At 45.0% G+C, this 14,585-nt stretch overlaps 1 protein-coding gene across 1 annotated transcript; it reads left to right on the plus strand.

The window, feature by feature from the left end:
- The first annotated feature begins 1,031 nt into the window (after positions 1–1,031).
- TCHH (trichohyalin) lies at positions 1,032–8,553 on the plus strand. Its single transcript, XM_055132383.1, has 3 exons — positions 1,032–1,067; positions 3,110–3,277; positions 4,011–8,553. The coding sequence occupies exons 2-3, from the start codon at positions 3,140–3,142 to the stop codon at positions 8,313–8,315; spliced, it is 4,443 nt and encodes a 1,480-aa protein (XP_054988358.1). The 5' UTR covers positions 1,032–1,067; positions 3,110–3,139; the 3' UTR covers positions 8,316–8,553.
- The last annotated feature ends 6,032 nt before the right edge of the window (positions 8,554–14,585 follow it).

A 14,585-nucleotide genomic window follows, 5' to 3' on the forward strand; every position in this document is an offset into this window, starting at 1 on the left:
CATTTAGATGTAATGTCCGCAAAATTAATTTTCAAAATTCATATTTTCTTATGAGCAATTAAATAGAGCGCATTTAAAAAGTATCCTTCAGAGAGAGAGAGAGAGAGAGAGAGAGAAGAAAAGTGCCTGTCATAGTGGCAGGTGGGGGTGGAGGGGGAAGGGAAATGGGGACCACTGCTTGTGGGAAAAGTACACTGGTGAAAGGATGGGTGTTAGATATGACTAAAATCCAATCATGAATAACTTTGTAAATGTGTTTATCACTGTGATTCAATTAAAAAAATTAAGTAAAAAATAAATAAATATATCCTCCAAAATTGTTTACTTAGGAAGCAGTCTTCCTGTGCATAAAAATCACTTCCTCCAGACCCAAAAATACAAATGCAAAATTTTCCCATGCACAATTTAAGAGAAGAAACTAAAACCAATTTCTCACAGTCTCTCAGTATCCTAGAATTGGATCAGGTAGGTCTATAAGAAGTTCTTCGTTGACTGTCTGTCTCAGGGGAGAATAAATTGGTTCTCATCACTTTTGTCAAAATTTCTGTTTGGCTCCAACCTAAAATTTTACTTCTTTATAAAGTGAATAGCTCAGAGGTTACTACTTTTTAATGAAGTAAAATTTAAAGTTCTGGAATTAGTCAATGTTTTAGTAACTAAGTATTATTTAAATTTAGTAAATAAGTTATTTAATAATAACTTTTAGTTATTTTATATCCTCTTTAACACTTAAACAATTTCAAGAACTAAAATAATGAAAACTTCTGCCAAATATCCTACCTTTTCCTATTAGGTGGGGTCACCACCCCTGTCAGGAGGCAAGATCTGTGAACCGCGTGCCAAATAGCTACGTGAGCAAATAGTGAGATAAACAAGCCATTCCTTGAGACAGAGGTGGAGCTGGGCTTGGTTAAAATGAATCAGGGCATCCCACAGAGTGGGTGTCTCCTCCCCAAGTTGCTCTCCAGGGCACAATTAAACCCCCTATAAAAGGCCCAGCTCCCAGTTGCCCAGAACACTTGCCTGCAGTGTCAGAGAGCACTCAACTTCTTCCTCTGGTGAAGTGGGTAAGTCTATTCAATAGGCTGATGTACTTCTGTACAACTATTCATTGTCTAGCTGTTTTAGATGTTAGGGGAGGGTGAGGATATTCTATGTACCAGAAGGTATCAGTGTCTTTTTTTTTTCTTTTTGGGTCACACCCAGCGATGTTCAGGAGTTACTCCTGACTCTGCACTCAGAAATTACTCTTGGCAGTGCTTGGGGGACTATATGGGCTGACAGGGATTGAACCTGGATCGGTCGCATGCAAGGCAAACACCCTATACCACTGTACTATTGCTCCGGCCCAGGTATCAGTGTCTTAAAGAATGTCTAAGTTCCACAAACTTCATGCCATCTTCTATGGTTGGAATTATCATTCAAATGGAAAATGCACAGTTCTTTTCCCAAAATTCTGAACTCTTCAAGTTTATTTGCATGTCAGAGAAGGTCATATGTAATTCTAATGGGTCGTCTTGCTAAAAATCTGCCATCTCAAAAGTTTGTCCTCAGTTCTTGTTTTGCCTTTGTTCTACTTAACATGAACTATTTTCATATAGTTATGACATCTGAGGTATTGGAGTTGGTGAGTACAGAAGCCAGATAAAGTTTGGGGATGTGGCTGAGTGGCAAAGCACATGCTTGCATGTGTGAAACCCTGAGTTCCATCCCCAGAACTGCAAAATTTTTTAATTAATAAGTAATAAAAATAAAAAAGAGTTCAATGAAATGAGTTACTATACTCTAACAACCAGTTAAACTCTCCAAGTATTCTCTTAACATTGATCTGTGGCATGCTAGATCCTGTTTTGCTTTTCAGGGTCTAGGGAGTGTTTATTTTTGTATTTTTTAAACAATGCCAAGATTCAAATAGTTTATATGGGTTTAGCAAAAAGCTATCCAAAAGGTCAATATTATTCAAAGTTCTCTAGGTCAGTTTGACACATTAACTCTGATAGCCAAAAACTTCTCAGGGCTTTTAATGATCGATAAGAGAGCTGAATTAAACTAGGGAATATGCACTTTTCTTTCTGTATTAGTATATATAAATATTATAATGCCCTTTTAAACTATGAAGTAAGTGTAATTTCAGAAATGCAATTAAATTCCTCATGTACTAAAATTTGAATTAAATATAAATTTATTTTTTCAAATATGAGCTAAAAAAATTTTTTTTGGTCTTTGGGCCACACCAGGCAATGCTCAGGGCTTATTCCTGGGTCTGTGCTCAGGGATCATTTTAGGCAGGCTCAAAAAATCATACAGGGTGCCAAAGATCGAATCCAGGTCAGCCACATACAAGGCAAGCACCCTACCAGCTGTACTACTGCCTGGCTCCTGATTTAAATTTATTATGTACAATAATGTTGGGAAATAATCCCTATTCTTTTTTTCATTGGTTTAGTTATTATAAAATCTGTTGATACCATAAGTAGGAGTACATACCTTCTGTCCACTTTAAGATACTCTTACACCTTCCATCACTTTTTGGCTTTCACTTCTCTTCTTTGTTCAATGTTAGAGGGAGATGTTTATGAGTAGAAACATATCAAATCTAAATTTCTCCATCCCTCCTTACTGTGATCTTAAATATGCTAAGGGAATGGAACAGAGTAAAGGAAAATGGATGGATAATTCAGATTAGACAATAAATTTGGGACATTCAAAATCTGAATATGATTTCCTGCTTTGAGATGTCTTCCTCTTTCTAAGTATATTCAAAGATATACTGCCCTAAAAACCTAGATTAGAACTACTTACTGTTTTAAAATCAAATTACTTTGGAATCTGCTGAATCAGAGGCGATGAAGATCCCCCAACACCAGAAACAGTTTTTTTGTTTGTTTTTGCTTTTTGGGTTACACCCAGCAATGCACAGTGGTTACTCCTGGCTCTGCACTCAGGAATTACTCCTGGCAGTGCTCAGGGGACCATATGGGATGCTGGGAATCGAACCTGTGTCAGCCGTGAACCTAGTCAGCCGCATGCAAGGCAAACACCCTACCCGCTGTGCTACCGCTCCAGCCCCCAGAAACACAGTTTTGATTCTAGCTTTTATTTGTTCTAGGTTTACTTAAACTTAAAGAAAAAGAAAAAAATGTCTCCACTTCTGAAATGCATCTTTGATATCACTGAAACTTTCAATCAATATGCCTCACATGACTGTGATGGAGCAGCATTAAGCAAGAAAGACCTGAAGAATCTCCTTGAAAGGGAATTTGGAGATGTCCTTCGGGTAAGAATTACCAAAAAAAGGAAATTTCTATTAATTTAGGATTATATAATTTATTCTCTGAAGAGAGCAAAGAACAATGACTTTATATTCATTTTACATAAAACAGTTCTACACTACATTCCCCACTCATTTCTGAGTTTAACATAATTACTTAATTGGCATAGTAGCTCATACTGGAAAATTGCTGACAAACATTTCGTGTGATTGATGTCACTGTCGATGAGGATAATCCGTTAGTGGGAAGTTCTTAACAAAGATGTGAGATCAAATGAGATTCGAAACAAACTTAAATTTATTTCTACATTTCAGTCCTTAAAATCAGTCTGTGCTCTCTTTAAAATGGCGTCAACATAAATGATTTGCTCTGATTTCAAACAACAGATAAAAATCAAACCAAGGGCACAAGCTGTTTCAGACAGAAATGGTGGATGTACGTTTTCACAAATGTCCATGTTTTTTCTCCTTTGAGCATGTGTTCATTCTTACCCAGCTAAAGAGAAAGCATGCTCTTTGGGTCAACCTTAAATTACAAGATTCAAAAATTTCCAACAAAAGAATGCTTTAAAATGGGCGGTTCACATTTTACCGACGAACAAGAACGCTACACACTGAACATTTCTCTTGCTGCTTCTAATGTCTCTTGGGTGACAGTATTCACAAAGTATGTGTGAATGAAAGTTTATTACCTGTAAAGAGTTGGTCTAAAATTCGTTTTGTGTATCTCTTTCCACAGAGACCTCACGACCCTGAGACGGTAGACCTGACCCTGCAACTTCTGGATCGGGACTGTAACGGGCTAGTCGATTTCAATGAGTTCCTCCTGTTCATTTTCAAGGTAGCTCAAGCTTGTTACTACGCTCTCGGCCAGGCTTCTGGGCTGGAGGAGCCGGGAGCCAAGGGTGAGGGAAAGGGGAACCCGTCACAAAACTGCAGGCGAGAAGACCAAAGGCGAGTCGAGGCTCGGGACAGACAATTGGAAGAACGCAGGCAGGCGAGGCGTGAAGCGGAGTTCGCAGAGGAAGAGGAACAGAGGGAGAAGCTAGAGAGGCGCGAGCAGTTTGAGCAGCAACGCGGCGAGGTGGAGCCGCGGTGGCAAAGGCGCGAACGCGAAGGGCGCCCTGAGGAGGAGGAACAGCAGCAGAGGCGCAAAGGCTGGGAGCCCGCGTTTCCAGACCGCGAAGAGCAAAGGAGAGAGACGCTGGCGCAGCGCGAGCGGCGCGAACGCCTGGAAGAAGAGCAGCTCGAGCGCCGCGAAGAGCAGCAGCAGAGTCGTGAGCTGCGCGAGCCGCGCCTGAGCGAAGTCCGGGAGGAGGAGGAGCGGCGGCTACGACGCGAGAGACGCGAGCAGGCCGAGCGCGTGGCGAGCAAGGGAGGTCGCCTGGAGGAAGAGCGGCGGCAGCAGGAGCGCGAGCTCGAAGAGCCGCGCTTGGGGCAGGAACTCCGGCGCGCGCAGGAGACGCGCGAGCAGCAGCTGAGGCGCCGGGAAGAGGAAAGGCGTGAACCGGAGCAGAGGCGCGAGCGGCAGCTGAGGCGCGAACTCGAGGAGGAGAGGCGCGAGCAGGAGCTGAGACGCGAGCAGGAGCCAAGGCGCAAGGGAGAAAGGCGCGCCGAGCAGGAGCTGAGGCGCCAGGAAGAGAGACGCGAGCTGGAGCTGAGGCGCGAACAAGAACTGAGACGCGAACTAGAGGAGGAGACACGTGGACAAGAGCTGAGGCGCCAAGAAGAGCGACGCGAACAGGAGCTGAGGCGCGAGCGGGAGCCCAGGCGCCAGGAGCAAAGGCGCGAACAAGAACTGAGGCGCGAACTGGAAGAAGAGAGACGCGAACAGGAGCCCAGACGCCAAGAAGAAAGGCGGGAGCAGGAGCTAAGGCGCCAATTGGAGGAAGGGAGACGCGAACAGGAGCTGAGGCGTGAGGAAGTGCAGAGGCGCCAGGAGCAGGGAAGCGAGCAAGAACTGAGGCGCCAGGAGGAAGAAAGACGGGAACTGGAGTTAAGGCGCGAGCAAGAGCTAAGGCGCCAAGAGGAGGAAAGACGCGCAGAGGAGCCAGGGCTCCAGGAGCTGAGGGGCGAACAAGAACTGAGGCGCGACCTGGCCGCGGAGAGACGCGAACAGGCGCGAAGGGGCGAACGCGGGCAAAGGCGCGAGCTCCCAGAGGAGGAGGTGGAGCAGGAAAGGGCCCGCGAGCTTGGCGAGAGAAGTGCCCCGAGGTGGCAGTGGCAGCTCGAGAGCGAAGTCGAGGCGCGGCAGAGCAAAGTCTACTCCCGGCCCCGCCGGCAGGAGGAGCAGAGGCTTCGCGAGCAGCTAGAGGAGCAGAGGCGGCGCCAGGAGCGCGAGCAGCGGCTGCGAGAGCGGGAGGAGCAGGCGCGCCAGCAGGACGCAGAAGAGCCGCGCCGCGCCTTCAAATGGCAGCGGGAGGCCGAGGAAGAGAGCCAGCGCCACCGCCAGAGGCTGTCTGCCCGGCCGCTGTCGCAGCGGCAGCTGAGGGCCGAGGAACGCCTGGAGCGGGAACTGCTCCTGGAGGAAGAAGAACAGCGCCGGCAGCGCCTAGAGAGGGAGCGGGAGCGGCAGTTCCTTGAGGAGGAAGAGCAGCAGCTCCAGCGTTTGGAGCGCGCCCGACAGCTCCAGGAGGAGGAGGAGCGGCTCCAGCGTTTGGAGCGCACCCGACAGCTCCAGGAGGAGGAGGAGCGACTCCAAGAGGAAAGGGAGAGAAGGCGACGTCAGGAGGAGCAGCGGGGCGACCAGAAATTGAGGTGGCAGCTGGAGGAGGAAAGCCAGAGACGACGCCAAGCGCTGTACGCCAAGCCGGCGCGACGGGAGCTGCTGAGGGAGGAGGAGCTGCTGCAGCGCGAGGAGGAGCTGCTGCAGCGCGAGGGAGAGCTGCTGCAGCGCGAGAGGAGGCGCCTGGAGCGCGAGAGGCAATATCGGGAAGAGGAGCTACAGCAAGAGGAAGAAGTGCAGAGAGAGGAACTTGAGAGAAGGCGTCAGGCGAGGGAGAGACAACTAGAGGAGGAGCTGCAGCGTCGGGACAGACAGCGACTGTTCGGGGAGGAAGACCGGAGTGATCTGAAATGGCAGTGGCAGCCTGAAAAAGAAAAAGAAGCTCGTGACAACAGGCTGTACTCCAAACGAAAAGAGAATGAAGAAACTATTCGGCAGTTGGAGGATTTGCAGGCGCGGGAAAGACAGTTCCTGCAGGATGAACAGGAATATGAGAGAGAGCGAGGGGAGCAACGGAGAGACAGGAAGTTCCAAGAGGAACAACTGCTGAGAGAGGAACGAGAAGAGAGAAGACGTCGCCAGGAAGACAGACAGTTCCTCGAGGAAGAACAGGAACTGCGACAGGAAAGAGAACAGCAGCTACGCAGCCAGGAGCGCGACAGGCGGTTCTTCAGGGAAGAGCAACAGATGAGAGAGGAACAGGAAGAGCAGCAGCAGCTACGCCGCCAAGAGCGCGAGCAACAGTTTCGCCAAGAGCACGACAGAAAGCTCGGTCAAGAGGCACAAATTCAGGAGCGGGAGGAACAGCAGCTGCGCCGGCGGGAGCGTGAGCAAGAGCTTCGCCAGGAGCGCGACAGGAAGTTTCGTGAGGAGGAGCGGGAACTGCAACGGGAAAGGGAGCAGCAGCTGCGCCGCCAGGAGCGCGACAGACAATTCCTCCAGGAGGAACAACTTCAGGAACGGGAGGAACAGCAGCTGCAACAGGAACGGGAAGAGCAGCTTCTTCGCCAGGAGCGCGACAGGAAGTTTCGTGAGGAGGAGCAGGAGCTGCGACGGGAAAGGGAACAGCAGCTGCGCCGCCAGGAGCGCGACAGACAATTCCTCCAGGAGGAACAACTTCAGGAACAGGAGGAACAGCAGCTGCGACAGGAACGGGAAGAGCAGCTTCTTCGCCAGGAGCGCGACAGGAAGTTTCGTGAGGAGGAGCAGGAGCTGCGACGGGAAAGGGAACAGCAGCTGCGCCGCCAAGAGCGCGATCAACAGCTTCGCCAGGAGCGCGACAGAAAGTTTCGTGAAGCGGAACAAATTCAGCAGCGGGAAGAACAGCAGCTGCGCCGCCAGGAGCGCGACAGAAGGTACAGAGAAGAGGAGCAGCAGCTGCGCCGCCAGGAGCGCGAGCAACAGCTTCGCCAGGAGCGCGACAGAAGGTACAGAGAAGAGGAGCAGCAGCTGCGCCGCCAGGAGCGCGAGCAACAGCTTCGCCAGGAGCGCGACAGAAGGTACAGAGAAGAGGAGCAGCAGCTGCGCCGCCAGGAGCGCGAGCAACAGCTTCGCCAGGAGCGCGACAGAAGGTACAGAGAAGAGGAGCAGCAGCTGCGCCGCCAGGAGCGCGAGCAACAGCTTCGCCAGGAGCGCGACAGAGAGTTTCGTAGAGAGGAACAAATTCAAGAGCGGGAAGAACAACAGCTGCGCCGCCAGGAGCGCGAGGAACAGCTTCGCCAGGAGCGCGACAGAAGGTTTAGAGAGGAACAGCAACTGCGACGGGAACGGGAAGAGCAGCAGCTGCGCCGCCAAGAGCGAGAGCAGCAGCTTCGTGGAGGTCGCGACAGGACCCGCAGGGAGGAGCAACTTCTGCAGGAACTCGAAGAACAGCAGGCGCGCCGCGAGGAGCGTGACAGGAGATTCCGCGAAGAGAAACAGCAACTGCGAGAACAGCAGCTGAGCCGCCAAGAGATGCAGAGAGAAGAGCAGGGCCTGAGGCGCAGGCAGGAACAAGAGCAGCAATACGAGGCAGACACACAGTTTGGCAGGGAAAGACGGCGCCGACAGGAACAGGAACTGCTGCAAGAGCAGAGAGGCCGCCTGGAACGCGAGAGGAAATTCAGGGAAGAACAACTTCACCAGGAGCAGGAGGAGGAGCAGAGGCGCCGCCAAGAGCGAGAGCAAAGCCGTGGCCAAGTCCAGGATAGAAGGGCGCTGGAAGACAAGAGCTGCAGGCAGGATCTGGAACCCGGCAAGCGTCAGTTAGTCGGTGTTCCTGTGCGTTCCAGCCCTCTCTATGAGTACATCCAAGAGCAAAGATCTCAGTACCGCCCCTAAGAAATGTTGTCAATTATCCTGACACCTGCCAAAGCTTCAAGGGAAGGAAAATGGGAAACACTGAGTACCAAATGACTCATGTTACTGGTTGTGGGAAAATTCTCTGATCTTTCAGAGATCAGAGAATGTCTTTAGAATGTCTTTTTTCCAGTTCTTAAAGTACATTCATTTTATGTTCTTTGTACTACTCCCTTTTATTCTTTGTCAAGCAGTTTGTTACTGCTGAATAACTTTGCTCTCTGGTGCAGATGTGGTGTGCAATAAAAAAACATAAATAATAACATCTGTTTAAGGCGTTTTGTTTGGGAACATGTTGGTTATTAATTTCAAAAATAACATCAGTAATATTGAATTTAAAGGGTCCATCTTGTATTTAGATACTTAAAAATGTTCAAGTTGGTATTTTTTCCTTAGAATGAAATTGCATATTTTTAATAGTGAATCACTGTGAGGTTTAGTTATATACTTACATACTTTCGTGTTTGCATTTCAGTCATACAATGATCTAGTACCTATCCCTCCACCAGTGCCCATTCTCCACCACCAATGATCTCAGTATCCCTCCTACCACCACCACCCCATTCCCTGACCCCATTCTTTCTCTATGGCAGGGCATTCCCTTTTGTTCTCTCCTTTTGAGTGTTGTGGTTTTAAATTGCATTAATGTTTATCTCCAAATGATCTCTCATCATTTCTGGAATAATTGGTCAGGTGACAATTTTTACAACCACCCTTGAATAGTAATAGAGAGGTAAGTTTCTCCAGAAATCCTCGTCTCCTGAAATCAGCCCATTAATGAAAAAAAAATTTATGAGGAATAAGGTGGGTATCTTGAAGATAGAATTTAAATTCAATTTTTTGTACTTAACTTCATAAGTACTTAAAATATTCAAAAGCAAAATCAAGGTGTTTCTCAAAGAACTCTTGAGTTCAAAATTTTTAAACTACAAAAACGTCTGCTATAGTACATTGTGCCTGACCTACACTACAACCCCCATCACCCAGTTTTTGATGAGTTTGAGAATATTACAAACTTTGTTCATTTTAACTGAGAGTGAATCTATCACTTTCATCAATCTCCTATAAACATCTATCTTGCCCTGATAATGGTTGCCATTAAGTGATCACAGAGAGCATGGGTGAGGGAGGAGGGTGAAGAAGGATAAATTTGTGACCAGAAGAGCAAATTTCTAGAGAACCTTAGACAAGACCAAGCAGCCCATTCTGGCCTATTACCACCTTGGAGACATTCTTGTTGAAACCTCTGGACTGTGTAAAGTTAATGATAAATATTATGCAAACAATTATTTTTATCTCTCTTAACCATGTTTCAAATCAAAACTCAATGAACTTATAAAAATTTCAATCATGAACCATATATAGCCATACTTATCTATGCCTAAGTATGAAAAAGTTAAAAATTTCACTTACCCCAACCATTTTTTCTGTTATGGTAAACTGTCCCCAAACTTTGATTCTCTTTTCAAGGGCTTTTATTCTTCATATTTAGTTGTCATGACTAAATAGGCATGATACTCCTGGTGTTTTATAATATTTCCTTCTGAAAATGCAGCAGCTTCTTGGTTTGTGAGTCTGGTAAGTCAAAAGTAGAAAATTACCTGAGAGTTCAGCTCAGCATTACAGAAATTATAGAAGAGCTATTGGTTTAAATAGCACAGTTTTTGAGGTGACATAGTAACTAGGTCCAAAGTACCAAATTTAACATTCCTGATCTATATTCCCCTTTGCCAATGGCTAGTCTATATTTAATGTTCACACCTTAGGGAAAACATCAAAGAAAATCCTAATCAAACATTATTTCTAATTATACAGCAGGTAGGGCATTTGTCTTGGGTTCAATCTGGCACTCCATCTAGTACCCTGAGCTCCTCAATCAGTGATCCCTGAGCGCAGAGCCAGGAGTAAGCCCTGAGCACAACTGGTTGTGGACCAAAAACAAAAACAAAAGAAAAAAAATAGAGTAGAAATGAGCCTATTGGTGCTGGAGCAATAGTGCAGCAGGTAGGGCATTTGCCTTGCACGGATTTGATCCCCGACACCCCATATGGTCGCCCTTGCACCACTCGGAGTAATTCCTGAGTGCAGAGCCAGGAGTAATCCCTGAGCATCGCTGTGTGTGACCCAAAAAGCAAAAAAAAAAAATCTTATCAAACTGGAAAAATACTTGTATGGACTTGAGCACATGCTTTGCATGAAGGAAAACCAGGTTCAATCTCTTGCATTGTTTTTTTCCCAGAGCACTACTAGATCTCCCAACCACTGAGCCAGAAGTAGCCCAGTAGCACTGAGACTTCTGAATATCATTCCAACAGAATGATATTTTAAGAAGACATTTTCATCAGGGAATAAACACAAATAGCCATACTTGTCCAAGACAAAAACAAGGAATCCCTTGATACTACCAGTGCAAAAACACAAAAAAGAAAAGGGAGAGGGGACACCGCACCAGGGAGGTTGATGGCGATGATGAGGCAGGCGAAGGAATGGAGCCAGGCTGGTTGGTCTCAGTTGCAGTTTATTCCATTCCCATCTCCATTCTCCTCTGATTCTCCTCCTGCTTCTTCCTCCCCCTCCCCCATCCTACTTCATTCTCCTTCTCCTCTGGATCTGGATCTTGGTCTAGCTTCTCCAGATCTCGCTCTGGGACTTGCACTGGGACTGGCCCCCCAGCCCACTCTTTCAACCTAGTTAAATCAGCATGAGGGGTTGGGGCTTACACATAGGTGTGGTCACAATTAATAGGGGTAAAGTTCTTTCCCTCAGGGGATGCTGCTTCTAGGACAGATTCTCTTTCAGCAGGATACGCACCCAAGAGCAGAATCCCATGGGTGTGTTTCTCCTCTCCTTGTCCAACTAACATATAAGTATTCATAATATTAATAATTTTGTATGGACATAGCAAGAGATGTATTAAGCTTATAGAATTGCTCTCCTGGGGTCATCTTGATCTCAGACTACAGTGCTCAGGCCAGATTAGTCTTTCCTATCCCTAGCAGGGTCCTAGTCTCATCGTTGCTTTTGGATCATGACATGACATGTCCATGACCAAGCTCTTAACATATAGTTAAGCATTAGGCACTCTGGCCAGGCCCATCTCGATGCCGGGGTAGCACATAACTCACCGCTTGCCCTGGGTCTGTCCCGTTCCTCGTCGGGACCCTGCTTTTGGGGGTGCTAGGAAGTAAGGGCAGCTGAGGCTTAAGTCCAGAAAGCAGATGTCCGGGAGTGAATAATATTGGAAGCCAATTAAATCCCATGTTACCAAAGCATATTAACAACTGTCTTTCTTTGTCCATACAAAAAGGACATTGTTTTAAAGTAAACTATTCAAAAGACACGAGGAGAGGAGAAAGGCAATATTAACTTACAATACGAGCTCACTGTCCTAGCAAGGTCTGGCCTTACAAACTAACAGAGTCTGATTAGGGGAAGAGCCGATAAACTGGTAGAAGTGGTTACAGATAAACAAAGGAATGGAAGTGACTCCAGAGCACTTTGGTGGGTGTGACTGATATACCTAAGCTCCTAGTGGCAAAGGAAGCAGGACATACCAATATAGTCTAGAATTGTTTAGAGATTATTACCAGATAAGCCCAAACTCTGTGGCAAGGGAGAAAAAACAAACCAATGATATCCTACACTACCTAAGAACTTAATACCTTTCAATGAATTCTAACTGCAAAAACAGTATTTATCCTTTAAAATAGAAATAATGCTTTCTCTCGCTTAAGGATCTTTGAAAAATACTGGAAACTTTCATTTGTTTTCCCCATGATGCTCTCAGTGAGCACTCATTTCAGAGTCTCTTTATAAATGGTAGCTCCTGAAATATACATTCAAGGTACAGTTCCAATAGAAAAATTATAATAAAAGCAAAGTCCTTCAAAAACTTCTTGCAGTACTTTATAGATGAGGAAAGAGCCCATTTCAAAAAATAAGTATGCTTCATCACAGTTAAAATAATATGTAATTAAAATTTGTATGTCTGCCAACCTATGCACTATGGTTGTTCTTTTATCTCTCTTTTTGTTGAGAGGAGGTGGGGTAGTGGTTATACCCAGTTGTTCTCAGGGCTTACTCCAGGCTCTGCTCAGGTATCACTCCTGACAGGTTTGAGGACCATATGGGGTGCCAGAGATCAAACCCAGGTTGTCTGCATGCAAGGAAAGTGGTCTACCTGCTGTTCTACCTTACTGGCCCCCACTATGGCTGTTATTTTAACATTCTGGTGGAAGAATATCCTGGCCTATGGTGATAGGCCAATTCCCTTGCTCCATTGGGATAATATACATGCATGGGAAAAAACCTTGAAGTTATTAGTATATTCACTACTAAAATCTAAATTAGGAACTGTATTTAACATCATCTTGGTTGCTGCTTGAACATAAAGTTGAGGATACAATGTGGTCTGTGATGAAAAAGCTTTTGTTCATGTGCTCAGCCGAAAGGTTCATATGTCAAAGTCATAACCCTCAGTTTACAGAAATATCCATATTTTGAATGATTCAATTTAAATATGTTATTACATAAAATGAATTCATTGGGTGGATTCTAATCCAATACGAATGGTTTCCTTATAAGAAGAGAAAATTTTGACACATACATACAGAAAACAGGAAGATGATGTAGAGACACAGAAAGAAGTTGGCCAACTATAAGTCAAGGATGAAGGCCTGAAATGAATTATTCTTCAAGATCCTCAGAAGTAATGGAATAATATAATGTTATATGCCTACTATATGTCAATTTAAAAAAGAAAAGAAGCGAACTGTTGGCTGGAGTACAGCAAATAGGGCATTTGTCTTGTATGAGGATGACCAGGTTTCAATCCCGGGCACCAATATGATCCCCAAGCCTGGCCGGGAGTTATCTCTGAGTGCAGAGCCAGGAGTAACCTTTGAGCACCAACACATGTGTCCCCCTCAAAAGAAAATAAAATTACCCTATCAGTGACTTAATATGTAACCTCCATAACTATGTATTCACTTGTGTTGATAAAGCCACACACCTATGGGACATGCAAACTAATGTACCATGTAAGGTGAGGTTACATTATTAGGGAGGCCTATATTTATTGTGATTATCTTTACTTTTTTATACTGTATAAGTGGGTTCTGGTTGCTGAAAGATACTCCTTTTCATTGTATCTTCCATAGTCTCCACTATAAAGTGATATAAATGAAATCAGACATATAAAAAATCAAACAGCTAGAATTCATATATTCATTGACATTTTTTTTTACTTCCTACTATGTGTAAGTACCCTAGGTAATGTATTTTTCACCACTTACCCTGGCAAAGAAGTTATTCTGGCTTATACCTACTTTTTACTATCTGCAGGTCCTCATGAAAGTCATTTAAAGTTTCTGACCCTCCATCCTTGCATATTTGAAATGTGAGACTAGAATAGTTAGCACCAAAGTTCTTCTCAATGATGAAAAAAAAGACATTTTAACTCTAACATTCACTGGTTCAACTGAATCCCTTAAAGCATCTCAAATAATCTTTTGCTCTAATTTCTACCTTTATCAAAGGGAAAACAAGTAAAAGAACTAGCTATTGAAGATAACCTTCAGAGCCTGGTTCAATCTTCAGAAAGATTTCCTTGCTAGGGCCTAGAAAGATAATTCAAAGGACTAGTACACGGGACTCCAGATTCTGTGTCTTGCACTGCATGGCCTTCAGAGCACCCAGCGCTATTGGGGAAGCCCCAGTAAAAGTCTTTCGTTTCTAGCCAATTATATCTAAACTGTACCTTGTCTCCTAAATTCTTGTTGAGAACTCCTTTCTATAATCCTAGGTTTATATATTGATATAGAAGACCCTAACTTTATCCCATTTCTTATGACCTAATACTACCAAAACGATATGGCTTTTAACTTAAATACATTTAATTATACCCATTTTTTCCCTGGGAAGAAAATGAAAATCCTGCAATTTGGTTTTGTTTAATAGCCATTAGTTCAATATAATGAGCCCATCTCTGTTTCATCTTCAACAACTAGTTACAAAGTGTTAATATTTGCATTCAAGCATAATCATATGCATAACTGCAAGTTTGTTCAGTAAGTGTACTGGGACTGAACTCTGCTAAAGATTGTAATCTATGTAATATGTAATAATTACATGTTTCCCTTGTTAAGAGCCAACAGTCACATGCAATCATCTGAAACTAACTCAAAATGTAGATTTCTGGCAGGGTTCAGGGAACCATATGGGGTACTAGGGATTGAACCCAGGTTAGTTGCT

Source organism: Sorex araneus, chromosome 3 (genome assembly GCF_027595985.1).
Source record: "Sorex araneus isolate mSorAra2 chromosome 3, mSorAra2.pri, whole genome shotgun sequence".
NCBI lineage: Eukaryota > Metazoa > Chordata > Mammalia > Eulipotyphla > Soricidae > Sorex > Sorex araneus.

Coding starts and splice junctions, on each gene's coding strand:
- TCHH (XM_055132383.1), top strand. CDS start 3,140: ATGTCTCCACTTCTGAAATGCATCTTTGATATCACTGAAACTTTCAAT. Junction 3,278..4,010: donor AATTTGGAGATGTCCTTCGG/GTAAGAATTACC, acceptor CTCTTTCCACAG/AGACCTCACGACCCTGAGAC.